Here is a 27,731-nt window from a genome sequence, read left to right on the forward strand (position 1 = left end):
GTAAGTGGGCCATCTATTTCTAGACGTGTGGCACGAGGTTTCATTTGCCATAAATGTATATACTAGGGGTGAAGTGGCATGTTCTTGAGTCACACTATTAATATGACACCGTAGTCTTCTGTTTCACTCTCTTCCTTGTTAGTGTCTCTTTTAGGACAGACCCCCTCGCCGCCCCCCTCACCCCCTTAAAAGGAGAAGAAAAAAAAAAAGTCACTCACTCATGTGCCTCTGTCAATCCAATCTCAGCAGACCTTGTCGTCATTCATTAACTTGACTCCGAAAATATGAAAAGGAAAATAAGGCTAATATGTGTTTGAGGATATAACTATCCCACACTATAATTGAATTAATCTGGTTACTGTTTGACTGGATTTTCCACCCTCATAAAATCGACGGCTTTCCAAACTGGTAGATTTGGTGTCCAATTTGATAGCTGGAAATAAACGCCAAAACTAAATTTAGCGATTAAAACGACGGAGATATTGGATCAAGTTGTTATACAAAGCTATTTTCGTCCGAAGAATTGGTGGTTGTGTGTGTGAGCGCGTGTGTATGCATTTCTTCAGTTCATTATCATCATTTTTGTTATGATTACGATGATGATGATAATGTTCATTATTATCGTTGTTGTTTTGCCACAGGGAGAGATTGGAAGACTGGGCAATGCCTAAAATATTTATCCTTGAGCAACAGCGTTATAATGTAGTATTGTGTTCCCTCTCAGCCCCTTTCTGTGCGCGCGCGCGCGTGTGTGTTTGTGTGTGTGTGGCATGTATTGTTGCCGTGCATATATTGTCGCCGGTGACAGTATATGCCCGACGACATGTGCCTTCACCACATGTCACTCCGACGGAGCGGGACCAACCGAAAAAATCTCTTCATTTCGTGCCTAAACTCAGACACCGACCTACGAAGGCAAACGACTGGTTTTATGAACACAGTGGCTTTCTCAATAATAGCCTGAAAATTCACATACTGAAATATAACATGGTGCTAAAGAGACATGTTTTATTTGTGTGAGTTTTTATGATTTTGTTTTTTGGTGGTGGTTTTTTAACACGGACCAGACACACTGCTTCTGTTCAGTTCATGGACCATGAGAGCCACAGCCATTGGTTCAGATCTCTCTCTCGACAGAAACTGGTCCCGCTCGCGCGATACCAGCAGCAACAGATTGTGTTTCACGCAAGCGCCACGCGCGCGGCAGCGGCGGTGTGTGTCAGCAAGTGGTGGTGGTGACGAAGCCAGGGGAAAGAGAAAGAAAGACATTCAATACATACGCGCTACCAGACTGAAAGCTCAGACAGAACTCAGCTGAGCCGCCGAACGACCCAGACAGAGAGAGGGCAAAAGGGAGAGAGAGAGAGAGAGAAACGGGAGCTGTATACATGTGTGCCTACTCCACCAGCTGACTTGTGTTTACAATCGCCTCGTCGCTCGCCCCACTTGTACCGCTGTGCACGTCGAGTTGTTGGAAAACCCAGGGTCGTTGTATATATATCTTCCTCGCCCTTTTCTCATCGCCTTCCCTTGAAAATCTGTTTACTACTTAGGGATCAACTGTGTTTCATTTATTGTTACTGTTGTGGCGATTTCGTTGAAAGCTGTTACCTCGTTTGAAAGAAACTGTCTGCGATTAGGGACGTTGTAACCGTCACGTGCCAAGTGGTTTTTTCATTTATTTTTATTCATTCTTATTCGGTTAGTTTTTAGTATTACCTTGAGTATGTTTACATGACATTTTTAAACTGTTGAAGAGCTGAGTGTTTTGGCCTGTTCAGTGTACAAAGACTAAGATAGGTACTGACTGACTGTTCTGGAGCGGTGTCAACAACAGGAGCTCAGTGTGCGTCCATGGACTAGAGAGCCTGTTCACAGCTGTGAACTTTGGACTGACGGGGGTGACGGGAGACTTCAAGTGGATGCAGAGTGGTCGGTAATTGAAATGGTTCCATTTTCTGGCTTTAATCATCTGTCCGGACTATGACGAGGCGCTGCACCTGTCCGGTGAGTGGACCTGTGTCTGTCTGTCTGACTGGCCGACTGTCTGTCTCTCAGTCTCTCTTTCGCTCTGTCTCTCTCTCGCGCACTCTCTCTTTCATTCCAGACATTCAGTAACCCTTTGTATTTTACTGTTTGGGTTTTTTGGTGCTTATCTGCTTGCATATGCGTATACGTGTATAACAAGGGGTGACTGTAAATATATAAAAATTATATGTGTGTGTGTGTGCGTGTTTGTGTATGACACGACAGTGCATGGCTACAGATTGGCCTAAAATCTGCAGGGGACCAGTGTCTCGCTCTGTTTCTCTCCCCGGGTCAGTGTGTCTTCAATCTTGAAGTCACGCCGTATTTTAGACATTCAAGTGACTTGGGTGTGCACCACCGTGCTGAGCCAGTTCATTTCGGTGGCGTGCACAGTGCTTATCGAAAAATTCTATTTTAAAAAATGAAAAAGAGGGAAAGTGAACAGGTAGACCACGGACCTTTATTTCACAGTATCTTGGCAGGACCTCTCCGGCTAGCGAAGCGCTCCCTGGGAACCATCCCGACTGGCACAGCTCTGGACCGTCATTTACCGTTACTTTGGTCTGTGGTTGAGAAAGATAAGGCGCTAAGCTCCCTCTTGAATGATACCAGGGAGGGGGCCATAGCAACTGATGCTCTGGGTGGGTGGGTGTGCGCGCCCGCGTGTGAGTGGGTCAGAATGCCTTTTTTAATATATTGCCTGTGAAACCATATAAAAATATATGCTCTGTTGACTGTCAATGATTTCTATTACTTAAGAAAGGCATATGTTGCCGTTGTATATCCTCCTTGCTCCAGCAGAGGTTAAAAGATTACGTTTTCTTGATTCTTGTAAACATGTGTTTTGAGAGAGTGTGTGTGTGAGACAGAGAGAAAGAGTGTGTGTCAGTGTGTTTACTTGTGTTTGCGCGCCTTCGTGTGCGAGAGTGTGTGTGTGAGAGAGACAGAGAGAGAACACGCCTTCGTGAGCGTGTGTTGAAAGTGTGTGTATGTCTATGCCGGCGTGCGTGCGCGCGCCTTCGTGTGCGAGTGTGAATGTGTTTATGTATGAGAGAAAGAGAGAGAGAGAACACGCCTTCGTGTGCTGAAAGTGTGTGTATGTCTATGTGAGCGTGCGCGCGCCTTTGTGTGCGAGTGTTTTGTTGTTGTTTGTTGTTGTTGTTGTTTGTGTGTGTGTGTGTGTGTGTGTGTTGTTGTTGTTGTTGTTGTTGTTGTTGTTGTTGTGTGTGTGTGTGTGAAGTACAGGGAAAGGGATAGAGAGAGTACTAGTACATGTGAACACACCTTGGTGTGTGTCAGTTCACAACCCAAACGACGGATGCGTGGGTGTGAATCACAAGCACTCACCCGGATCTCACTGTGCACGCTGTCTGTATATCTTTTTCTATCTGGATATATATATATATATAAAATGGGTGAAAGGAGGGCTAACGGCGGAAGAGGGGTTGGGGGGGAGTGGGGGGGGGCGCCAGGGCAGAGAGCGACGAAACGTTCAGTGCACTACTCAGTAGGCAGGCGATGTACATTGATCGATCCATGTCCGTCTTTTTCCACTGACTTCCCGACAGGCAGGCCGCTGAGTGTCTTGCCGCCTACAGTCCGTGTGTGTGTCTGTCAGTCAGTCTGTCTGTCTGTCTGTCTGTCTCTCGTGATTTTATTACCTATTTCCCTCTCCCTCTTCCCCTCCCTCTCTCTCTGATGTTATTGCCTATCGCCCCCTCCCATCTCTCTCACTGTGTGTATGTGCGTTGTTTGTGTGTGTGTGTGTGTGTGTGCGTGTGTGTGTGCGTGCGTGCGCGCGCGCATGCGGATACAAAATAGGTAACAGTCGAATTGGAAAAAGACAGCGCTACGGCGACTGCCAGATGGACAAACAGAATGGGTGTTGTTCGTAAAAATGAAGCGCCATGTCAAGCAACAGAAACGCAGAGAAAGACAGAGACAGAGTTAGGGGAGAAGCACAGACAAAATGACAGACACATACAGGGCTAGCGAAATGGACAGAGCTAGGGAAATCGACAAAAGAATGAGCCTTAAGGAGGTGGACAGACAAAAAGAACGAGCCTTAAGGAGGTGGACAGACAAAAAGAACGAGCCTTAAGGAGGTGGACAGACAAAAAAACAAACGAACAGGAACAGGGAGATGAACAAGCAAAGGGACAGAGCTAGAGGGATGAACAAACAAAAGGTCAGAGTGACAGAGCTTGGGGGACTGACAGACAAAAGGACAGGCAGAGCTAGAGGGATGAACAAACAAAAAGAGACAGAGCTAGAGAGATGAACAAACAAAAGGACAGACGGAGCTAGAGAGATGAACAGACAAAAGGACAGACGGAGCTAGAGAGATGAACAGACAAAAGGAGACAGAGCTAGAGAGATGAACAAACAAAAGGACAGACAGAGCTAGAGAGATGAACAAAAGGACAGACAGAGCTAGAGAGATGAACAAAAGGACAGACAGAGCTAGAGAGATGAACAAACAAAAGGACAGACAGAGCTAGAGAGATGAACAAAAGGACAGACAGAGCTAGAGAGATGAACAAACAAAAGGACAGACAGAGCTAGAGAGATGAACAAAAGGACAGACAGAGCTAGAGAGATGAACAAACAAAAGGAGACAGAGCTAGAGAGATGAACAAACAAAAGGACAGACAGAGCTAGAGAGATGAACAGACAAAAGGAGACAGAGCTAGAGAGATGAACAGACAAAAGGACAGACAGACTGAAAAGGCTGTGGAGATGAACACAGACACACACACGCACGCACGCACACAGACACACAATTAGTTTCACTGGCAGCATGTCTCCGTGTACGCGTGCGCGTCCGATAGAGAGAGAGAGAGAGGAGGAAGGGGGTGGTGGCGCGGGGGTCAGCCATTGCAGTCAACCAGTCAAACTTTACGTCAGTGTGTGTGTGTGGGGAGGGGGGGGGGAGGGAGGGTGTGGTGGGGATGTAAGAGGGGAGAGGAGGAGGATGGAAACAGAAAGGTCACCCCTGTCTGACCTCTGGACGTTGCTGTCAGCCCGGGACATCAATTAAATCCCACGTGGACACCACCACTGGCAGTCAGCATCCACCGTCACGGCACCAACTTCACGCGCAAGCAGTTAATCAATTAATTAATCAACGCTCCTTTGTCCGTCCGCATTGTGTACTACAGTACTAATGCTGTGTCACGTGTGGGGGGCATGTCCTGCAGAATCTTTTCATCTACTTAACGTTTTGGGGTGGGTTTTTTTTTTTTTTTTTTTTTTTTTTGTTTAAATAATCTTAAATTAAACAATACACATGATTACAATGCAATGAATGACAAAAGAGCATCAACAAGCGTAAAGCTTATACTGTGCTCACAACGTTGCACTTCAATTTTATCATGACGGCTGATGAACCATATAATGAAAGTAAGTAATGAAATAATGAAATAAAACAAATAAATAAACAGTACGTAATATAGTAAAAATAATGCTAATATCAATATTAATATTATTTTGTGTGTGTGTTTGTTTTTTTTGTCCCCCCCCCCCCACCCCTGTGTGGGAGTAGGGTGAGTGGTGTATGTGAGGCCCGGGTCGTTCAAGCAGAACAATCAGACGAAATAAAAAGAAAGACAAAGAGAATTAACTTATAGAAAAGAAGGTATGGGGTAAAGAAAAGGAAAGCACAACTGTAGCATTGTGTGTTCAGACACAGGCTGATTGAAGATATACTTTATTAATATCTGACTCACTGAGTGAAAATTCAATTATCGAATCATGAAATGTAGAAAGATATTACAGACCAACTTCGAAGGTCCACAAAAAATAATATGATACTAATCATGAGATGCTTCCACACAGCACTGTTCCAGTATCGTTCGAAAAGCTATAAAAATTAATTTTAAAAAAAATCAACCCAGGGTGAGAATTGTCCAGGGTGGGAAAACAGACAGGCCGTAACTAACATCAGTCTGGTGGGCACAGCAGTCGGCATGAAACACAGAGAGAGAGAGAGAGACACACACACACACACACACACACACACACACACACACACGCACACACACACACACACACACACACACGCACACACACACACATCACATCAGTACACGCACGAACAAACAGAAACACTATACACCGTACGTTCGCGAGCGCGCGCGCGGAAAGAAAAGTGTTAAAATGAGGGTAACGGCCAGTGGAGGTTGCTGACCTCTTTAACCTCTTTTCCCCCTCCCCACTCCTCCTTTACCTCCTTTCCCCACCCCCTCCCTCTCCTCCCGTCCGTCTGACCCAGATTCGGACACGGCTTGTTGGCAGGGGGGAAGGCCCAGTACAGTTCTGTTCCGTTCAGTCGATGACTCGTCGTCTCGCACACACACACACACACACACTACACACACGAGCATCCATCCATCCATCCATACATTGCCCGACCTATGTGGAACGCTATGGCTAACTGACACCGCAGCTGCGCGTGCGTGCGTGATGCGTACCCGCGTGCGGTGAGTGGAGTGGAGAGAAAAGGAGTGGAGAGAGGCCCACATGCATACATACATACCTAATTTCCGACATATATAATTATACGCACTCCCATGTACTTAGCAACAGGCGGAGATTCTGTATACCTCGCAACATTTGTTAAAGACCAGTCTACTGATACTGTATAAACCTGGCGGAATAAACTGTTTTATCATGGCGTAACCCAACCAGCAGCGTAAGCGCGTTGGGTTACGCTGCTGGTCAGGCATCTGCTTGGCAGATGTGGTGTAGCGTATATGGATTTGTCCGAACGCAGTGACGCCTCCTTGAGCTACTGAAACTGAAACATCATGAGTCGGGGAGGGGGAGGGGGGGGGGGGGCAGTGAGGATGTGGTAAATCTAATGTCATTAAAGTTTAAAATGGGGGTGAGTATCAGTAGCTCAAGGAGGCGTCACTGCGTTCAGTCAAATCCATATACGCTACACCACATCTGCCAAGCAGATGCCTGACCAGCAGCGTAACCCAACGCGCTTCGTCAGTCCTTGAGAAAAAAGTGAAAATAAAATAAAATAAAATAAAATAACAAAAATAAAAAATAATAAATAAAGGTGATACATACATTGATGTTTAAACAAAAAGAAAAAAACAACAACATTGCACTGTTCGGCGGCTGTACAAAACAGAGTTAGCAGTAGCATATGTTTGGGAATTAAACTGCATCTTATGTGGCGAGAAAAAAAAAAAAAAGCACATTGTCATTCATCACACCAATAGTTTTTACCCGTAACTGTAACAAAGGGAGTTCAGTTAATATTGTTTCAACCAAAGGATGAGTTGCAGTAATGACCTGTAGCCCCCCCCCCCCCCCCCCCCCCGGAGGAGAGGGGGGAGGTGAGCTGTTGAATTTTAATTGAGTTCAGTGGAAAATACTGCATTGCCCTCTGCTCGAGGCAATAGCAAGTTATTTTTAAAAAAGTGAATCCTGATTACAACTGAATTTATTTCTGTCAGACAGTTTTATCTGGCAATCGCGGCCTTGCTAATGACAAAGACACAAAATCCATGCCCTGAGCAAATTGACCTTAAGGGTTTTTCGCCAGAATGTCGTGTGTGTGTGTGTGTGTGTGTGTGTGCGTGCATTAATACCCTTCGGCTTTGGTGGAAATGTGTCAGAGATCTATGCAGAGAGTTTACCGTGCATAATAAGTGCGTGCACTTTATACCATCGGGGTAGTGGGGCTTCAAGTGAACGCCTGTTGGTGAACAGCAAGGAGCCTAATGGCCGTGTTTCCACATCAAAAGATGTTGGGGCCTATCGCGTCTGCATATCGATCCATGCTTTCGGAGATCTGCCGCCGTTACTGTAGGCACACATAAAATAATACACGACAAAGGTAGATTTACAGGCTTCGTTCACTGATGATTTGCGTGTATAATATTCATATCTTTGATCTGTGTTCGTCGTCTTTTCCTTTTATTGCAGCGTCTAGTGTCATTGCCCGTCAGGTCGACCGGTCTACTTTGCCTGCATAAATCATAAGGGCTTCCTTTGTATTTCACACCTGGTGGGCGCAGTAACCATAGTGAGTGTTTGGAGCCGTGGACCTCCTGTGCCGCGAGTCTGCAGTTCGAATCTCGATAGCGACCTGATTGTGGATTAGGATGCTGGAGTCGTTTCTTTCTAGTCTCCCAGTAAGTGCAGACCTGCTACAGTGTCTTGACTGTTTCAGCGTGAATAGACATCACCGTGTTTTAAACTGCTTTCGCGAGTATAGACGCCTCCAGACAAACACGTTGAAGACCTCGTAATCCAGGTCAGTTTCGGTGGGTTCTGTGCAGTCCGAGTGTGCTGCTTACCGTGACGTTCTGGGGTTAAACTCTCGGTTTATGGTCCAGACTAACTCCTCCCTGTAAAAAACAACAAACAAAAAAACAACCCGTAATACTCAATTGTATACACCTCCACCCCAACCCCGAAAAATGCAACATAATCAGAATAATCCAGAAACAACAGGACAGGCTTTTTCTTCTTTTTTCTTTCTTTCTTTCTTTTCCCCCCCTTTTTTGTGTGCACGGCCATGCAACATTTAACACCGGGAGAGTTCTTCTCGGGTGGGCTGGTCCTGGTCCTCACGGACACAATGCCCCAAAGGGATCCTGACCAGTCGGTCAGTACACACTGTGCTCAAGCTGGAAGAAGATCAGTATAGGAGAAGACTGAAATGAGAAGGGAGTTGTATCGATACTTCAAAATTTCCTCCAATAGTTTAATCACTACTGATTTTGCAACTACTTCTTCTACTGCTACTATTAAAATGCCTCGGGATACTCCAGGTAAAATGTCACATAAAGGGCGTACTATTGTCTGTGCAGATAGATCTACACCTTTCTTATCACTGCTCACAGCTGTGTATTTCTACCATGGCTGCCCTCTCTACGATCGCTATCTGCAGATATAGGGACCAGGGGTCCGGGCTCCTGAGTGAACAAAAAGCACGAAGAAACGAGAGGTTTTGGCACGGCTCCCAGAACCTCTCACAGCAGGCGATGTCCGCTGTATCGGGCCGGAAGGGGCAGGATGGTGATGGGGTGGGGGCGGGGGGGAACCTGGATAGTGACCAACTGCCCGCGTGCTGCCTTGGCCTCATTACGTGGTGCCTATTTCGGTATGTAGGTTTGTCAGTCAAGTTTCCTTCGGTCACGTACATACATGGGTGGGTGGGTGAGTGGGTGGACTGAAGGATAGGCAGCTTCAGTTTCAGCTTCAAGAAGGCGTCAGAAGACTGCGGACTGATCTGTACACACGCTACCACCTCACTATATGGAGACAGATGTCTCACACACACACACACACACACACACACACTCTCACTCACTCACTCACTCACACACACACATTCTCTCTCTCTCTCTCTCTCTCTCTCTCTCTCGTGCCAATATCCAAGCAAAATAAATAAGTACAAAAGCGCAATTATCCTAACAATGTGATTGACCACAAAGGTACAACATCGACATCCACATAATTTGTTATATATAGATACACAGATGACAAGACAGGCAGGTAGATCAGCACCATGTGATGAAAGCGGGTGGGCGGTGGGGGGGGGGGGAGATCAATAAATAAGTTTCGGATCAGTGTGATAACGCATGTAGGTTCTCGTGTCGTCAGGAGGGTGAAGCTAAATGTATACGTCTTTCACGTGATACCGTATTGACACCGGAGCCAGCACACAGACATAGTCGCAACGAGTGACTCAGCTCCATCTGTGTGATATCGTAACCTCCTTCCAGATTCGTGAGAAAGGGGAAAACGTGACAGGAAAGTGTGTATTTTCTTTCGTTTAATACCTTTCCCCTGACAATGGTGTCTGACATGTTGATTACCAAGTTGGCATGGGTGTTATTATTCTCTCTCTCTCTCTCTCTCTCTCTTGTGCTCTGATTTTTTTTTTCTTCCTTTTTCTCATCTTCGATTCTTTTGCTTTATTTCCTCTTGCGGGCGACGGCTGGGTGTAAAAAAAAAAAAGCGTGTTACTTGCCAATCTATTACCCTCGATAATAAAGATTTTGTCTTCTCTCTCTCTCTCTCTCACTTTCTCTGTCTCTCTGCTCCTCCATCCTCCCCACGGCACCTCGGTTCTTCCTTTCTTTTCAAAGTGACGTTCAGGGGGTTGGAAGTGGGGGAGAATCCCCAATCATGTTTTATTAAACTCAAACCCTGTCCACGCCGAACTGGCAAAAGAAATCAATGGACCCGGATCCATAATCTTAATCAGATTAATAAGACCCAAAACCACCACCGAAATCCCGGGAACCAGCCCCCCCGCCCTTCCCCCACCATCCATACTTGCTGTTATGGTGTGCCATGAATGTATTGTATTGAATGACACGTGGGTCCCCAACAGACAGGACTGTAAGCTGCTTAACTCTCTCTCTCTGCGTGTGGAGAATAAGAGATGTCACATAAATTTTGCATTATGAATGTATTCATACCTAAAGTATGTTGTACTTGCTTTTCTACAGACAAAAGGGTTGATTGATTACTTCACTTTGTTTACACCCCTTCAGTAGGGGCTATGGCCTATCTGAATAGATCATCTGGTCTGGTCTGGTCTGCGTGTGGAGATCGCTCCACATGGAACTGGAAGATGACAGGACAAAAGTGGCACCGAGAGAGGGCGGAGGAGTCTGCAGATGTCCAGGCGTCAACAAGGTCTGGGCGCCGGGATGGCGCCAACTGGACTGTGGCAGGGGTTTCATGTTTTGTCGTTGTTCTTATCAGAGGTCATAGTAGACGGCCATAACAGACAGAGGAGAATGAATGAATAAATGAATTAATTAATTTTGTTTACTGAGGATAACAGAGTAAGCGTGCAATGTTTTTGTTTCCAAGCCGCCCTCGAAAAAGAGAGACAGACTGAAAGAGGACGCATAGAGACAGAGAAAGACAGGACAAAGAACGGAGAGATTGGGAGGAGTGGGGGAGGGGAGGGGACAGACATCAGACAGCCAGAGAGAGAGAGAGCAAAAAACTGAGACAGAACAGACAGTAGACCGAGAGAGACGTGACAGATATAGAGACAGGTTAAAGAGAGACGGGATAGAGAGATAGACATGAGAGAGAGAAGACTGACAGCAGGCTGACGTGACTGTATTTGACTAGCCCCCTCGCGAATGGCGCTGAGTGAACGGGGGTGGGGTGTGAGGCGGGTGGGGGGAGTGTTGGGGGTCGACGGGGCAAAGATACATCTCCCCTCCTCTCAAACCCATGCCCCTCTCGCCCCTTACCCTTCCCCCCCCCCCCTTCGACCCCGAACCCCGACCTTCGATCAGTGCATGGGGCACATACATACATACACACAGCCTAGCCTCCAACAATCTACAGCAACGAAGACATCCGCTGACGGGGAATGGGTCGGAGGTCAGGGGGGGAGTGCTGGTAGTGGGATGAGAACAGAGGGCTGGTGTGTGAGGGTGGGGTTGTATGGGCCGAAGACTTCTGCTGAAAATGGCAACGCCTTTGATATTGTTTTGTTTGCCCAAACCCCGCCACGCCCGCCCTCCGCCTGTCCATTGTTCAATAGATAGAAATATCGGCCACTGACACAGCCATCATGTTCCTTATTTATCTCTCTCTGTACAACTTGTTCCCTTCGTTCGGTAGCCTTCACTCTCCCTATCAGAGTTGAATTTAACGACCCATAGGTCTTGGTTCTCTCTTTCCCGTGGAGACCGTACAAGACTTCCTCGAATGCGTTGTTGAAGGAAGCAGAGTACCATATCCCCCTCCCCCCCCTCTACCCCCACAGGCCAGCTGTTATTGTTATTATCATCATTATCATTATAATTATTATTATTATTGTACACTTACCCACGTTCTGACGTTATTTCGTTAGTATTTGTTCTGTTCTAGACACACGAGCGCTCGCTCGCGCGCGCGCACACACACACATCCGCACGCCTGCAAACACCGACACTTATTTACAGATTCATGTTAATATTGATATTAGCATTATTTTACTATATTATGTACTGTTTGTTTATTTGTTTTATTTCATTACTTACTGTTTATGAATGTTATTTGATACAATTGATAATATGGTTCATCAGCCGTCATGATAAAATTGAAGTGCAACGTTGTGAGCACAGTATAAGCTTTAAGCTTGTTGATGCTCTTTTGTCATTGATTGCATTGTAATCATGTGTATTGTTGAATAATTTAAGATTATTTAAACCACCTATTTACAGATGGACTGGAGAATGAGAGAGATGTAAGAGACACAGAGAGAGGAGGGGATGATAAGACAGACACAGAGAGAGAGAGGAGGGGGGGTGGGGACCATTTAGACAACGCGGACAACAGGTGGGTCATTAAAGCCCCGCGCACACTGATTGTTTCCCGGCCCGGCGATGATAGGTGGTCGTCAGACGACATCCGATAGCTGTCCATCATGGCCGCCAGGCAGACAGGGCCAGGCAGGTTTGTGGCTATGGTTGTGGCAGAAGCAAAGTGGGTGTTTGTCTTGTGGATGATGTTTTGCTGTGAAAAGGTGGCCTCTTCTTTGTCTGCTTCTGCCTACCGCCCCCCCACCCCCCCACCCCCCACCCTCACCTCACATCTCTCTCTCTCTAGCCTTTTCCGTGTTTCATGCCGCCCACCCACCGGCTCGGAACGCATTATTTAAACCGGTGGTTTGGCTTTAAAATGTATGATGTACCGTTCTTCAAAATACTATAATTTGAAAATAGGTCGCTTGACTTTAAAATGTATGATGTTCCGTTCTTCAAAATAGTATTTTTTTAAAGATCAGTCGGGTAGTTTTACTTTAAAATGTATTATGTACTATTGTTAAAAATAATATATATATATATGTGTGTGTGTGTGTGTGTGTGTGTGTGTGTGTGTGTGCGCGTGTGTGTGTGTGTAGCAACGCAGTGGGTTCGCAAACAAACACAATCAGCCTGTAAGCGTTGTCAAGCACTATCAAGGTAAAATCTGTTGGTAAGCTTTTATTTCATACTAATACATGTTTCTAAAATGAGAGAACGATGGTGAACTTTACAAGAGCAACGGGAAAAAAAACTTATTATCGATATTATACTGCACTTTGACCCACACCCCCCCTCCCTATCCCACCCACCCCCTCCTAAAAATGATATAATGTGACAAGCGTAATCCTGGTAAAGAAATTGACCTAAAAAAATTGTTATAGAACAGAACACATTGTGCTGGAGGTGGGTATAAGCAGGATACGGGGTTCGAAGAATTATCATTCATTTCGCAGGACACCCTGTTTATAGTTTGTATGCAACGCGCGCCTCCATACATTTTATAATAATGAAACGACACTGATATATTACGTAGGGCAAAGATTTTTTTTTCTGTGGTTAGATTTAAGTCCATAAGCCACACGGTGCACTTTAGTTCTTTAATGGCATATGTTGGCCCGAATTTGTAATCATGTGGATACGAAGGCCATTATCAATTCAGAGGGCAACAAAGACCGGTTTTTATTAATCCTGTGACAGACTGGCTGGCTTGATGCCGCCCTCATTCACCTCGGCACGCCCTCGCTCCTGACAACGGTCGTTAAAGAATGAATAAATAAAATAAGACACTTTTGTCCTTCAGGCACAAAGGCAAAGTTCCTACCATAACAGTATTCTGTCTGGCCAACCCGCCTGTGTGATGACGGCAGAAAACAAGATGTGACTGACGTAAGCAATGGGCTGGATGAATGCACGCGCACGCACGAGCGCGCTCCCAGTGGCCATTGTCACTGAAGGCTTTTACTGCCTACTGAACTGGGTCACTGGAGGCGGACATGACGACGGTTTCAGCAATGCGAGTCAGTCGACTGACCTATTTATTCATTCATTCTCATTCATTTGTTCATTCGTTTGATGTTTTTCATTTCCTCTTTTTATTTCTATTTTGTGAACCCCCAACCCCGTAAAGAGATGCTTTTTTCGTCAGTTGCTTTGAGCAAGTTTGAAAATAAAAAGGGGGATGCAACAGCAACAACAACAAAAAAAAGCTGGAGTATGTATGATTGCCCTCTTTCCGCGATAGCAAAACATCGCCAACCCATGCTGAGAGAGAGAGAGAGAGAGAAAAGAGGAAAAAAACGATACCCACAATTTATCTCCATCCTCTTGATGTATTCTGTCAAGCACAGGGTTCCCCGCTTTCGACAGTTTAAACTGTAGCTCCAGTGACCATCAACAACACTCGCACGCATATGGATACGACCGCAGTTTATATTATTACATCAGAGGCGGGCGAACCACTGCCGATGTTCATACAAAAGACTGGAGTGAGTCGCTAATAATTATAATACATTGATTCAAATGGGTGTGATTGATTTTCCGGGTCAAAGTGACAGACCTGTCACCGTTTCTGCTGACTGTTTTCCGGGATGTGTATTTATGGCAAGTGGTTGTCAAGCAACAAACTGCGTGGCGGTTTTTACCCACACAGTGTGAGTCAGTCATAATATCGTCTGTTGGAAATGAAGTGACATTCACACCCACTTTAGTTTCCTCTCTACCTTCCATCATCGTTTTTTCTTCTTTTTTTTTTTTTTAAAGTCAGGTAAGTATTCTGAAGTGTGGTACGCTGTGTGTGTGTGTGTGTGTGTGTGTGCGGGTGCGTTCGTGAGTGTGTGTTTACTTTCCCTTTCTCTCTTCTCCATCTCTTTTATTATATAAATATATATATATATATATATATATATATATATATATATATATATATATAACATGTTATTTTATATATCATATTTATCGACAGTCCGGATCTACGATTTCGGTGAAGTTACTGCAGGCTTTTGGTGTATGTGTTCTATTCCAATAAACTGATATTCTTTTGTTTTACATATCTTATATTCTATACTTTAAATACGTTACTTGGGTTTGATGAACTTTTCCACACACAAAAAAAAAGTACTACATATCGTGTGTTTCGTTTTGCTTTTTGCATTATAAATGGTTGGGGTTGATCGAACAGAGGAAGTGATCGGTAAAGTCTGTATGGGTATACATATGTTCGTCTAGTTTATAACTATGAGGAATGGTGAATTCCAAGGGGTTTTTTGTTTTTGTTTTGTTTGTTCGTTTGTTTGTTTGTTTAAAAACTTTCATTTCTCATTATAACATTTCATTTTCAGTTGTGCGCTTCTCTCATATCTCGTGTCAACTTCTGTAATGAGAACTCATGAACATGACTGGTCTGGATATACTTTTCTGTATTATTTATCGCTTTTCTGTTTTTGTCTCTCTCCTTTCCCACCCCTGTGTGTGTGTGTGTGTGTGTTCCATTGTGATGTAAACAGCGGGGTAACTGATGGACACAGCAGATAGCGATGGAGGAATGGTGCTACACCTGTTGGCAACACTTTCCGGGGGATTGACAAATAAAAAAACAACAGACTTCCTCCTGTAGCCCGTCTCTATTTCACCCCCTCACCTCTGTGTGTGTGTGTGTGTGTGTGGTGTAGTGTGCCAATACGTCATGTATAAGTAGAGGAAAGAAAAAAAAAATCTATCAATAAAACAATCATCAGTCACGAAAATAACCACTCAAAAAAACAACAGCCGACAAATGACAAACTGTGTGTACGTGACAGTGTACATGTGTATCCGCCTGTTTTGTAACAGTGGGGTGACTGATGGCGTGGTAGATAGCTGGGGAGGATTAGTTTTGCACCGGAGGACGGGACGGGCTAAGAAATAAAAATGTTCTCTCGTGGTGAGCTTGGTACAATCATTCTAATCGGACAACAGCAACCGACTCAGCAGGATATCTTCTCTATTTTTTATTGACCTTGTCAGTAGTGTTCTCGCGCGCGCGCGCGCGCGTGTGTGTGTGGACAGAACTGACTGCCATGAAATCCAAAAGACTAATCGCAAAATCTATCAAAGTATCGTAGTTATGGTTGATTGGACAACAACAACAACAACAACAACAACAAAAAAAAAAAAAAAAGCGTGAACATATTCGGCACAGAGTAGCATAATCTCGGGAGGGGAGGGGAGGGGATAAACTAGTCCAACTATACGACTTATTTACTTGCTTCTTGTATTAATTGTGTGTGTGTGTGTGTGTGCGCGCGCGCTTGTTTGTGTGTTTGCATAGATTTGTGTGATTGTGTTCGTTCCAGGGAAAACATTAGATTGCCTGGATTACCAAAGTAGTAGTTCTTGCAACATCCCCCAAAACCATTCCCACGGGCACGTAAGCCGTCCATCCTCAAGACATGGCACCCACGCTGATCCGCCCACATGCTCTCCCACCAGATACCGGAAGAGCGTGTCCCCACCCCCCAATCCTCGAGGCGCACAACTTCTCCGTCAAACATCTGGTTTCCGGCATATAGCAACAAGCGCGCTAACGATTCTGAAATAGATCATGTTACCACGTCAGTCTAGGGACAGACCGTGCCGCGTCCGACAGTGCCGGTGTGTGATTAGACACGCAAATTATCCCGCCGCTACTGTGTTGACATCCTGTGGTGACAAATTCCCCGTGACGATTCACGTTGCCACGTCTGTCCGGGTATATATATACATATATGACAGTGGCGGTGAATAGCACACGACACTTCCTTATAATGCCATCAGACCATGCACTTCAGAGAGCCCATCGATGGACGCTAGATGAACGGAAAACGACACAGAGTGTGAGGGAGACTACGGGTGCAAAGCGTGTTGAAAAAGAAGTGAACAGAAGGAAAATGAATGGCTGTTCATGGAGGAAGCTACAGCTTTGACAGCGTAAGATAGCAGCGTAGATATCTGATGGGTGGCATTTCGTGTGCCACAAGGCACGAGGAGGAATAAAGTAAGTGTAAGTTAAACCTGAAAGGTGTGGGAACTGTTGTGTAGGAGCTGTTGTTTGACTTGTTTTGTGATTTAAAAGATGAATATTGCGCTAAATTAAAGATGTGTGTGTGTGTGTGTGTGCGCGCGCGCGCTCGAGCGCATTCAAGAAAGTCTGCTGCTGTGAGAGGACCTTCTCCCAAACCCCTGCCCGAGTTGTATGCAAGCTCTGGTTTATGAGCGAGGATGCATTTCTTTCTTGATGGCGGAGTGGCAGTCGTGGGACAGAGAAGACTACATTGCAAACATAAATAAATGCATAAAAAAGGGTCCTCCATCCATCCGTGCCGTCACCAGCCCCGACAGTGGGCGGCGTGAGGGCACCGGGCACCACGTCCACAGGCACAGGGCACACGAGGCTTCCCGTGACGAAACTGTGACGCCAGCCAGTGCCACGTCACCGGAGCCTGTGGAGGGCGCGAGGTCATCGGAGCCTGCCATTCACAGTGAATGGAGGACAGCACGCTGAATGGAGGACAGCACGCTGAATGGAGGACAGCACGCTGAATGGAGGACAGCACGCCGAATGGAGTACAGCACGCTGAATGGAGGACAGCACGCTGAATGGAGGACAGCAGCCGACACGGCACCCTGACCCACGCTGACCCGTGGCGGCCCTGGCTGAAACTGGACACAGGTGAACGGCGGCCTCCCCGTCACCACACCTGACCGCCATCCCAACAATTTTCCTGCCCGGGCAGATAAGATGAGCTGCTCTCTGCTCAGGGGGTGCCAGTCTGCAATCATGCAATACACTCCGCCACGTGCGGCTCGTCCGGTTTTTGCTGTCAGCTCAGGAGCTTCCACCTTTTCCGGAGGGGAAAATTCTTAAGCCTCCCGCCCACCCCTTTCCGCGCTTTGCTGCCAGTGGCACGTGCAGTGTCGGTGGCACACAGAGTGAGGCTGGTGGTCAGGTGGGTGGTGTCAGGTCTGACGGGAGGTGCTCCCTGCTCTCACGTTATCTTGACAGCTCCATCTCGCTGCGTCTTCCTTGCTGGCCGCGTGTGGCGGATGGTGACAGCGCTGGCATTGCAGGGGTGTACACTTATCATGTTACTGCTGCGGCTTTGGGGGTGCTAGATTTCGTTTCGTGACAGTAACGTATCTGTCTCTTGCGTCGTTTTTCTACTTGACCTAAAATAAAAAAAGTGTTGCATTTCGAGTGACATGGTTGTTGAGATCGAGTTACCGTCACACAAACGCAGATTGTATCGAAGGGAGGGGAGGGAGGGAGTGACAGTGACTGAGAGAGTGAGAGGAGGAGGGGGTAGGTTACGGCTGCGGGGTATCGATTGCGAGAGAGAGGTGGGAGTTAATCAGGAACCGATTAAGACTGCACCGATCGTCGAAATAACACCCCCCACACACCAGGGAAGTGAAGCCAACTTTACCACCAGGACGGTCACCCTGCAGGTGTCTATAAAAACTCAGCTAGAAATAGCACACACGTAATGTGTGGCGATGTCCATACAGTAATCGAACGCATTGTGTATGTAAGGTGATTATCATGCAGAACTACATATGGGAATAACTGTTATAGCTGCCATGCTCTACCGTGTGAGTGAAGAGATTTTATTGTTGCCCCGCATTCTTCAGACCCTCTTAGTTACATTGTTCCCGCGCTGTTGGCCGGTATTGTTAGCACGACTTGGTGTTTATCAAGGGGAAAAAAACAAAAAGCATGACAAAATAACAATGAGCACAAAACTAGCTTTGGCGAAGTTCAATACAATGATTATTACCTTGCGAGACAAGCTCCAGAGACCAACGGGGGTGAGCTTCTTCAAAGTTTCTGGGAGGCACCACAGCGTGCGCACTGATACATTTACGGAATGCTACATCTTTGAAATAAAAACGGGGTTCGGGGGCGGAGCAGATGCCAACTGCACACTGACCCAACACGTTGGTCAGGCCTTGAGAGCCTGCCCAAATGCTGGAGAGAAAAAAAAAAAAAATATATATATATACCCGAAAAGTATAACGATACAGAAAAAAATACATAGTTTTTCTTCTTCGTCATTCGGGGGCTGCAACTCCCACGTTCACTCGTATGAACACGAGTGGGCTTGTACATGCATGACCGTGTTTACCCCGCCGTGTTGGCAGCCACACATAGCAGTTAAATAGCCATTACATAGTAAAATCATAATATATTATGTACACATACATGAATAAACGACTTTGCGCGCTTCATCAAATCATTCTGTTTATGTTGCCTCTACACCACCACCCCCCACCCCCTACTTCTCCGTTTTCTGGCTGTGATCTGACTCGGCTACCCAATCATGGTCCTACCAGGCAGTAGAAAAACACACCATGATGAGCGGATTAGGACGGCAACAATTTCTACAGGAATCGAATGCGCGACACAGTGACTGGACCTCCCTCCCAGATACCCTCCGCTCCTCCCCCTCCCCTCCCCCAGACCACGTTGCGTCACAACAGCGGACGAGGATCGTCGCGGAGTGGGTGTTGCAACGATCGACTGACCTACTCTCTCTGACGTTGGCTTCCGCACGCGCTCCCCCACACCACCACTGTCACACGGGAGTTGCCTGTGAGCCAATGACGAGACGCAGCGCACGTGCACCGGGCCTGCAGGCGCGTGCATCTCTCCCCGGCTGTGCACGCGCGGTGACGCCCTCTTCTGCATCAGTTGACAGAGTAATGGCGCCTATCTGATTGCTCACTGCACGCCTGCTCGTCAGGACAAAGTGAGACATTTGCCGGCAGCATTTTTCTTCTCTAGCGGGGCATGAAGCAAGGTCGGATACTGTTGCTGCTGTTGTTCAATGAAAATCGGCAAGAGCTTGTGAAGATAGCTCATTGGTGCTTCATTTTATTATCGTTATTATCGCTCTCAGAGCAAGTGAGAAGAAACCGCGGCGTCAAAAACATAAGCTGCATGTGGGGATTTTTACAACTGAAAAAAAAAGGTCACTGTCAGTAACTCATCTGTTTCAAACGGTAAATAAATGAATATTTTAGTAGCCTAACAAATACAAGTCTTTATTTAAGAAATATTTGTTGATTTTCATTCACCATCACTGTGTTTTATTTTCTTAATTTGTTTACTTGTTAAGTTAATTATGTACCGAGAACTCATTTTTTTCAAAACGATAACAGATGTTTATTTATTCGTTTGATTATTATACAATTATCCGCATTTTATAATTCCTTTTCTTTATTTTTTATTTATTTATGTATTGAGGACTAGTTCTTTCAAAGAGGCGTGTTTCTTCGTTTACTTATTTACTTTTTTTTACGGTTGTCATGTTTTGTTTACCTACACCCATTATACGCTTTTTTTTTCCAGTCTTTTTATCCAAGTCGATTTTCTCCAGCAGAATCAGCCTGAACGACTTTTATTATTTTAATTTTCTGATTGATTTAAATGTATTTGTTTTTAATCGTTTATTTGCACACCTATGTATTTTTCACTGATTTATTTTTTATTCAAGTCGATTCTCATCAACGGAATGTAACTGGACGATTCTTATGTTTTGAATCTTCCAACTGATTTACGTTCCCGCCCCACCCTACTCCCTTCTCTCTCTCTCTCTCTCTCTCTTTCTTTAAGAAAGAGTCACCTGTGCAGCCGTCTCAGACGTGAGACCACTTTAAAACATAAAAAAAAAAGATTGACATTTGATTTCAAAGATCACCAGGGAAATCAAGTGTGTAAAAAAAAAACAAGCATCGATCGAGATCACAAAGTAGGAATGCTTCTGTTTTCCCCGCTGCTTCCAGCTATAAATACCGTGTGGTAATTGTTGCTGTATTTCTGGATCAAACAAGGAAACACGATATCACGTGTGGTAAGTTTATCTATCGACATACAAAAAAATAACAATAAATAAATTAATGAAAACAGAACGTGGCTCTGATTATCCTTTGCTAAACGATGTAGAAAAAAAAACCTGAAAAGTAAACATTGCTTAGGCGTTTCATAACGACCTACACTCTCATCGCAGCCACATACGACTGTCTGCATTATCATGTCGGGCTCGCAACCCTCTGTGTGTGTGTGTGTGTGTGTGTGTGTGTGCTCTTTGCAGTGGACGTGCACATTGCAAGAATACATCATGCCTAAAATCCCAAACCTTGAAAAACAGTTTTCAGTAGATCTGAAGAATTGGACAGGCCTAAAATCTCAAACCTTGAAAAACAGTTTTCAGTAGATTGGAAGAATGGGACAGGCCTAAAATCTCAAACCTTGAAAAACAGTTTTCAGTAGATTGGAAGAATGGGACAGGCCTAAAATCTCAAACCTTGAAAAACAGTTTTCAGTAGATTGGAAGAATGGGACAGGCCTAAAATCTCAAACCTTGAAAAACAGTTTTCAGTAGATTGGAAGAATGGGACAGGCCTAAAATCTCAAACCTTGAAAAACAGTTTTCAGTAGATTGGAAGAATGGGACAGGCCTAAAATCTCAAGCCTTGAAAAACAGTTTTCAGTAGATTGGAAGAATGGGACATGCCTAAAATCTCAAGCCTTGAAAAACAGTTTTCAGTAGATTGGAAGAATGGGACAGGCCTAAAATCTCAAGCCTTGAAAAACAGTTTTCAGTAGATTGGAAGAATGGGACAGGCCTAAAATCTCAAGCCTTGAAAAACAGTTTTCAGTAGATTGGAAGAATGGGACAGGCCTAAAATCTCAAGCCTTGAAAAACAGTTTTCAGTAGATTTGAAGAATGGGACATGCCTAAAATCCCAAACCTTGAAAAACAGTTTTCAGTAGATTGGAAGAATGGGACAGGCCTAAAATCTCAAGCCTTGAAAAACAGTTTTCAGTAGATTGGAAGAATGGGACAGGCCTAAAATCTCAAGCCTTGAAAAACAGTTTTCAGTAGACTGGAAGAATGGGACAGGCCTAAAATCTCAAGCCTTGAAAAACAGTTTTCAGTAGATTGGAAGAATGGGACAGGCCTAAAATCCCAAACCTTGAAAAACAGTTTTCAGTAGACTGGAAGAATGGGACAGGCCTAAAATCCCAAACCTTGAAAAACAGTTTTCAGTAGACTGGAAGAAGGACGCGTGAAAAATCTCAAACGTGGAGAAGTGCGGTGCTAAGTTCCGAGTTGTGTTGTTGTGCAGTGTGAAGTGTGAGCAATGCCCCAGCTGGACCGGTGGCAGAGACAGGCTAACAACAATAACAACAACAACAACAACAACACCTCACTGCCCTCCAGGCTGCGCATGCTGGCCACTGAGGGAAGCGCGGGACTGCAGAAGTTACTGAAGCGGGAACTACGGATGACCATCATGGCCAAGCGCCATGCGCGCGGACAGGGCGAGCTGAAGGTGGACTTCCCAGAGCCCAAAGTTCACGAGGTCAGTGGCTAGATTGCAACGTAATGTATGTATAAATATATACTGTAAACTCCCTGGTAAGCGTCCACCCCCTCTTTCCACATAGTTCACCATAGAGATGGGGATGGGTACTTTACACTTCGCGGGGGATCAAACCCTTACTTGGTTTCACCGAAGTACAAGCCGGCCGTTTATTCCACGTGTGTGAAGTATCTCGTTAAACTCCTGATTATCGATAGGATATTCCAATGCCGAGAGTTTCAACTCAACTGTATAAGAGTCGTTTTGTGGCATACTGGTGACCTGTATTGACTTGGATAACTGAATGTCAAGGGACAGACCTACCGTTTATTTTTGTTATCGAAACCCAAAATACTTTCAAATTAAGATTTCGGTATATTCCAAGAAAGTATACCCGTGTCCAGTATGTTTGAACTTTCTTCAAATTACTTCGAAGAGGTACCAAATGTTAAGATATCAAATAAAGCAGACCATGACTTGTTTTCCGTTGATTCTGGTTTTGAAAATGGAATGATTTTAGCAAACTATTTTACTTAGTACTACATATCATTTGCTGAGCTATGATCTCCACATGTCTGAATTATGATTTACTCCACACATGTCTGGGAGGGTGTTACAGGACAGTTGAGTCTTGAATCACTGTGCTTAACTGCTGCTGTTCATTGGGAAAGGGGACAGGAGAGAGAGGGGAGGGAGAAGGAATCAGAGGTGGGAGATGAGGAACATTAAACAGTGTCGGCGGGCAAGTGCAAAGATATACCAAACAAGGGGGTTAGAATTACACTGACACAAGAGCAGGTCGTGGGAGAGAGGGAGGCGACGCGGTGTGGAGAAAAGAAAACCAATACGGAACGAAGACCTGGGAGGACAAGAAGGCGACGATTGAAAGGGCCGGGTATTGGCGCCGTCTGTGGATGAAAGAAACACTTAGAAAATACTCATGATGTTTATTGCCCAGCCGACAACAAAAGAGCCAATTCAGGGCAGCACTTAAAAAAATTAGATAAAATGAAATAAACTAGATACCACAAACACATCAGTCATAATCTGACTCTATTGAACATGGCGAAACTGTGAAGATACCAAAGTGTTCAGGTTTACTATTTTCAAAAAAGTAATCTGTGGTATAAAAAAGGAACACCCAATGATGGATAAAATCTACTTTTGCTGAATTCATATTTGTATTCATACAGAAACATGCCACCCACCACCCATAGCATTTCACCTTTCCCCACTTTCAAACACACTCCCCTTCCTTTTTTCAATATATTTACAAAACTTAAAACTGGTTTCCGAATCGGATATTTCTAAGGAATGAACACATTTCGAGGACCTACGAATTTGGAGCATTCCATATCGAAATGAAACTGGTTTCTAATCACACCCATACCGCAGTTACGCTAAATAGACTACGTCACTTACAGTGGAATATTATGGCATCCACCAGTTTCCATGGCCAAAAGACTTTAAAGTGCTGAAGGCGCTGATTGGCTGAGCAGTCAGTGGGCCTCCTCGCGAAGGTGTCTTCTTTCTGCGGTCGCCTCGAAATTTGGCCAACAGAGTAAACCGATTGTCCTAGTTAACACCAGTTTGACATGGTGCAGTATATGACACCAAATAATTGATTATGATACAACACCAAAGAATCAGTTATGACAATTTTCCAAAGCGTGACGCCACATTGTATGTCTGTTCCCCCTTCCAGTTAACCCTGGCAGAGCTGGAGAGAAGGGAGAGGAGAAGGGAACAGAACCGAAGAGCCGCTCAGCGCTGCAGGAGGAAAAAGAGAATGAACCAGATGTCTGTCATTCAGGTGAGTGTTGACAGCAACAGTAACAAAGTATTACATCATCTGACGATTTTTTTTCCTCGGCAAAGGTGTGTGTGTGTGTCAATTTTTTTTCCTCGGCAAAGGTGTGTATATGTGTGTGTGTGAGGGGATGGAGAACATGATGGCGGAGGGGAAGAGGGATGAAAGAGGGGGGGGGGGGACACGTTGTTTCAGTGTCAGTTTCAAGGTATTAAAGCGTGCGGACTGATCCATACTCGTTGCACAACATCTGTTTAAATAGATAAATATGTATGTATGTATATATCGGGTGTCCCCCCAAAAAGGGGAACAGCTTTTTGACAAGTATTTTCTCAGTGATAGAGAAACCGAATTCATTGAAAATTTTCACACAGTAATCTTAGGGTACCATCAACAAGTTTGCAGAATATCTAAAAGTTTGGACGCAAATTATGCGAGTATTGTCAAATTCAAAACAGCATGTAAAAAAAAAAAATCCAGTGTCAGAGCTGTGCAATGTAACTGAGAAAATACTTGTCAAAAAGCGGTTCACTTTTATTGGGACACCCGATTATATATATATATAAGGGGAGGGGGTAGCAGATGCCTTACCTACTCATAAACCCAACGGGGCAACGCACTGGTCAGGCCTGTTGTTTTCTGTAATGTTCACGGCATTGATAAAAAAAAAAACCCTTTTGTTTCTGTTTTGGGAGATACAAAATATAGAAATTACTTCCTAGTTTGCGAAGAGAAGGAAGATTATTACCATTATTATCATCATTGTTGCTTGTAGCCCAACCGACTCGCACACGGTCATGGGAAGAGAAGAGAGGTGTGCAGAGAAAGAAAAGTAGAAGGAAAAAAAAAAAAATAGAAAGCCAAATGGAAAACCTCGCCCTGTCCTGCTCACATTTGTTACCCGCTGTCAGCTTGGGGCTGGTGCTAGCTGACCGGCATAAACTTAAAGGTTCGGGTTTCTCTGTGGTGGAAGACCCGATGCGTGCGACCCACCAACTGTTAAAACGGACTTAACTGGTAATACTTGACGTTGACACTGATGTAGATACAACACAAAAAACACATGAGGTGAAACAAATAAGAAAGTGTAATGATTCTCAGATTTATTTCAGAATCGATAATTATGAAATATTGTAATTAAAATAGCCCCGCTTACTCGCATATGGTCATGGGAAGAGAATAGAAATGTGCAGAGAAAGAAATGTAGATAAGAGAGAGAGAAGGGAAAAAAAAACAACAGAAACACGCTGTAACTCCCGCCCTTGGTTTGATGAATTCACTGCTGACCACTGGTATGTCTTTTCTGTTGTGTCCTCCCCAGAACTACGAGTGGATCGTGACCCGCAACCAGACGTTGGAACAGGAGCTGGAGAGGCTGCGGCAGGAGAAGCAGCAGCTGCAGTCGCTGCTCAAGGCGCACTGTCAGGTGTGCACGTGCCCTCACGCCCTCACACTCCTCCCCCACGTGCAGGGCGACACGCCCACACGGCCCCTCAAGATGGATCCTGGTGAGGAAGAAGAAGAGCTGCCCCAGGCTTCGTCAGCGGGCTTTGTGGCTGGCGGGGCTGGGGCGGTGGTTTCGCGTGCCTCCAGTAACAAGTCCTGGCAGTTCGAGTCTGCAGAAGGCATGCTGACTCCCTCTGTAGGTCAGCCAGGCTACAGCAACAACAACATCCACAACCACCACCTACCCCAACCTGGCAGTTACCCGTCCACGCCTTTCTCCTCCCCCTCCCCCACCACCTCCACCACCACGGGCGATTACCACGCCCACAACGATCTCCACAATGCCTCCTCCTCCTCCTCCTCCCCAAGCTTTGTGAGCGGGTCCAGCACAGAGCCACTGTCGTCAGTAACGATGCAGGGGTCGGTGGGGGTAGGGGGTCCCCAGCCGCTGTACAGCACGGGCAGCAGCCTGACCAAGCTGGCCTCTGCACTGCCCCCTATCGGGCTGCACGTGCCCCAGGGGCCCGGAGCGCCCTCCGCCCTCAATCTGCTGGACGAGCTGACCTTCCTGCCTGGGGGACTCCGGCCCTGCGTCTTCTTCCACGAGGACGAGGCCGCCACCCCGCTCAGCGCAGACGGCCGCCGCAGCATCTCCTCCGTGTCCTCCGACGTCAGCAGCAACACCTTGTCCGAGCAACCCGGAGGAGCGGGGTGTTGTGACGTCACTGGAGGTCCTCACGACGAGGATCCCGGCGTCGGTCTCCCCGCCGTGGAAGACTTCTACGTCACAGATGACGTCACCACGGACGTGTCCCAGCTGCTGTCTCAGATCAACCAGAGCGATCTCCTGTTCCAGCAAGAGGATTGCGGAGGTCTGGAAGAGGTCTTCAGCGAGTCGGCCGTCGCCATCAACACCCAACACTTCCTCCACACCCTCTGAGCTGGCGGCACAAGTGAGGTTAACAACCTGTTTGCCTGCCGCGTCCTACAGGTCAGCTTACTCAGCACTGGGGCCTTAGTTTTGTGAATGTTTCCTCGATAGAGGGGGATCTCTGAGCGGTCCGCTCTCCCCAGACCAAGATACCACAACGGCACCACTGGGGACCCCTCAAAGTGCACGCAACGTTCACTTCACAAAGGGTCCCAGTCCGAAAGCCTTACTTGTAGCCTCGTGAGTCAAATCACGGACGAAGCTGACGCAAAGAAATTGGTGAATGAACACGCACACAAACTCTAAAAAAAAAACTAAGACTGTGAAAGAACCAAGAACGAAAGACAATAGCAAAACAAAGTTTAATGATGAAGTTTTGTGGATGACCATGTGCAGCAGGAAGCCTGTTCGCAGTCATTCTTTCCTCACAGACCTGGCGCAGACCAGTCCCGTTTTTCTTGCTCTATCCCTCGAGCTGTGAATTTGTTTTCTCGTTTGTTTGTTGTTGTTTTTTTATTTGTTTTTTGTTGTTTTTTTATATCAGTCGGGCGCCTGTAACCAGTCCTGTGCACCCCATGTTGTACTTGAGGCGATGGTAAGGGAACGCTACTTGTCTCTGTCGACTGCTGTTTGAGGAGCTGAGTCCCTTCAGCTCCGTGTAAAACGTGGTAATTTGGAAGTAAACTTTGTATGGCAATTGAACTATATCACTTCTTGCCTTCGGGTACAGATTTATGGACGTCAAAGAGCGCTTGTATTATACAATTACGATCTTGAAAAATGACAATATAAAGAAATTAATTTTTGCAACGTGTGCAAAAGTATTGCAAAGTTCAAAGACGGTTATTTCTGCTGTCATCTGCACACGCTAAAAATAAAATTGTGAAAATGAGCACGCCTCCCGCCGTATCGACTTGAGGGAGAAATAACCAAAACTATCGAATAAACAGGATTATGTGCTGTGCAGGAGAAAAGATTCAATCGTATAACGCGAGGAGGGTGATCATCATTTACGCCTCTTGCCCCGTCTGGGACACAGGCTACCAACAAGCTTTCTGCAGCCACCCCGGCCCTGTGCCAGTGGCTCCAGGAGGGTGGGTAGGGGTACAGCCTGTTGTGACTATGGACTGGCCGAGAGGCCCAAACACGGGCTGACAAACGTAACAGTGTGGGAATGGTGCTATGGGTGTACAGCTGAACAGGACCGTACGAAGACGAGTGGCCCCACAAGGTGCAATGCTGTAGCTGTGTTACTGAAGAGAGTTTTTGTTTCAGAAAACTTCAGTATTGAAAGACGATGGAGAGAGGTGCTTCGCATCCTCTCTCCGGAAAGATTTTTTTT

General features: G+C 45.7%; 1 protein-coding gene across 1 annotated transcript; it reads left to right on the forward strand.

Annotated features, from left to right (window-relative positions):
• The first annotated feature begins 1,326 nt into the window (after positions 1-1,326).
• LOC143280915 (uncharacterized) lies at positions 1,327-27,731 on the forward strand. The gene is made up of 4 exons (XM_076585694.1): positions 1,327-2,007; positions 21,966-22,202; positions 23,908-24,015; positions 25,334-27,731. The coding sequence occupies exons 2-4, from the start codon at positions 21,981-21,983 to the stop codon at positions 26,396-26,398; spliced, it is 1,395 nt and encodes a 464-aa protein (XP_076441809.1). The 5' UTR covers positions 1,327-2,007; positions 21,966-21,980; the 3' UTR covers positions 26,399-27,731.

Source organism: Babylonia areolata, chromosome 4, assembly GCF_041734735.1.
Source record: "Babylonia areolata isolate BAREFJ2019XMU chromosome 4, ASM4173473v1, whole genome shotgun sequence".
NCBI lineage: Eukaryota > Metazoa > Mollusca > Gastropoda > Neogastropoda > Buccinidae > Babylonia > Babylonia areolata.

Excerpts from the sequence above, each read along its gene's own strand:
- LOC143280915 (XM_076585694.1), top strand. The coding sequence starts at position 21,981 with ATGCCCCAGCTGGACCGGTGGCAGAGACAGGCTAACAACAATAACAAC. Across the intron at positions 22,203-23,907 it reads CAGAGCCCAAAGTTCACGAG|TTAACCCTGGCAGAGCTGGA; the intron begins GTCAGTGGCTAG and ends TCCCCCTTCCAG. Across the intron at positions 24,016-25,333 it reads ACCAGATGTCTGTCATTCAG|AACTACGAGTGGATCGTGAC; the intron begins GTGAGTGTTGAC and ends TGTCCTCCCCAG.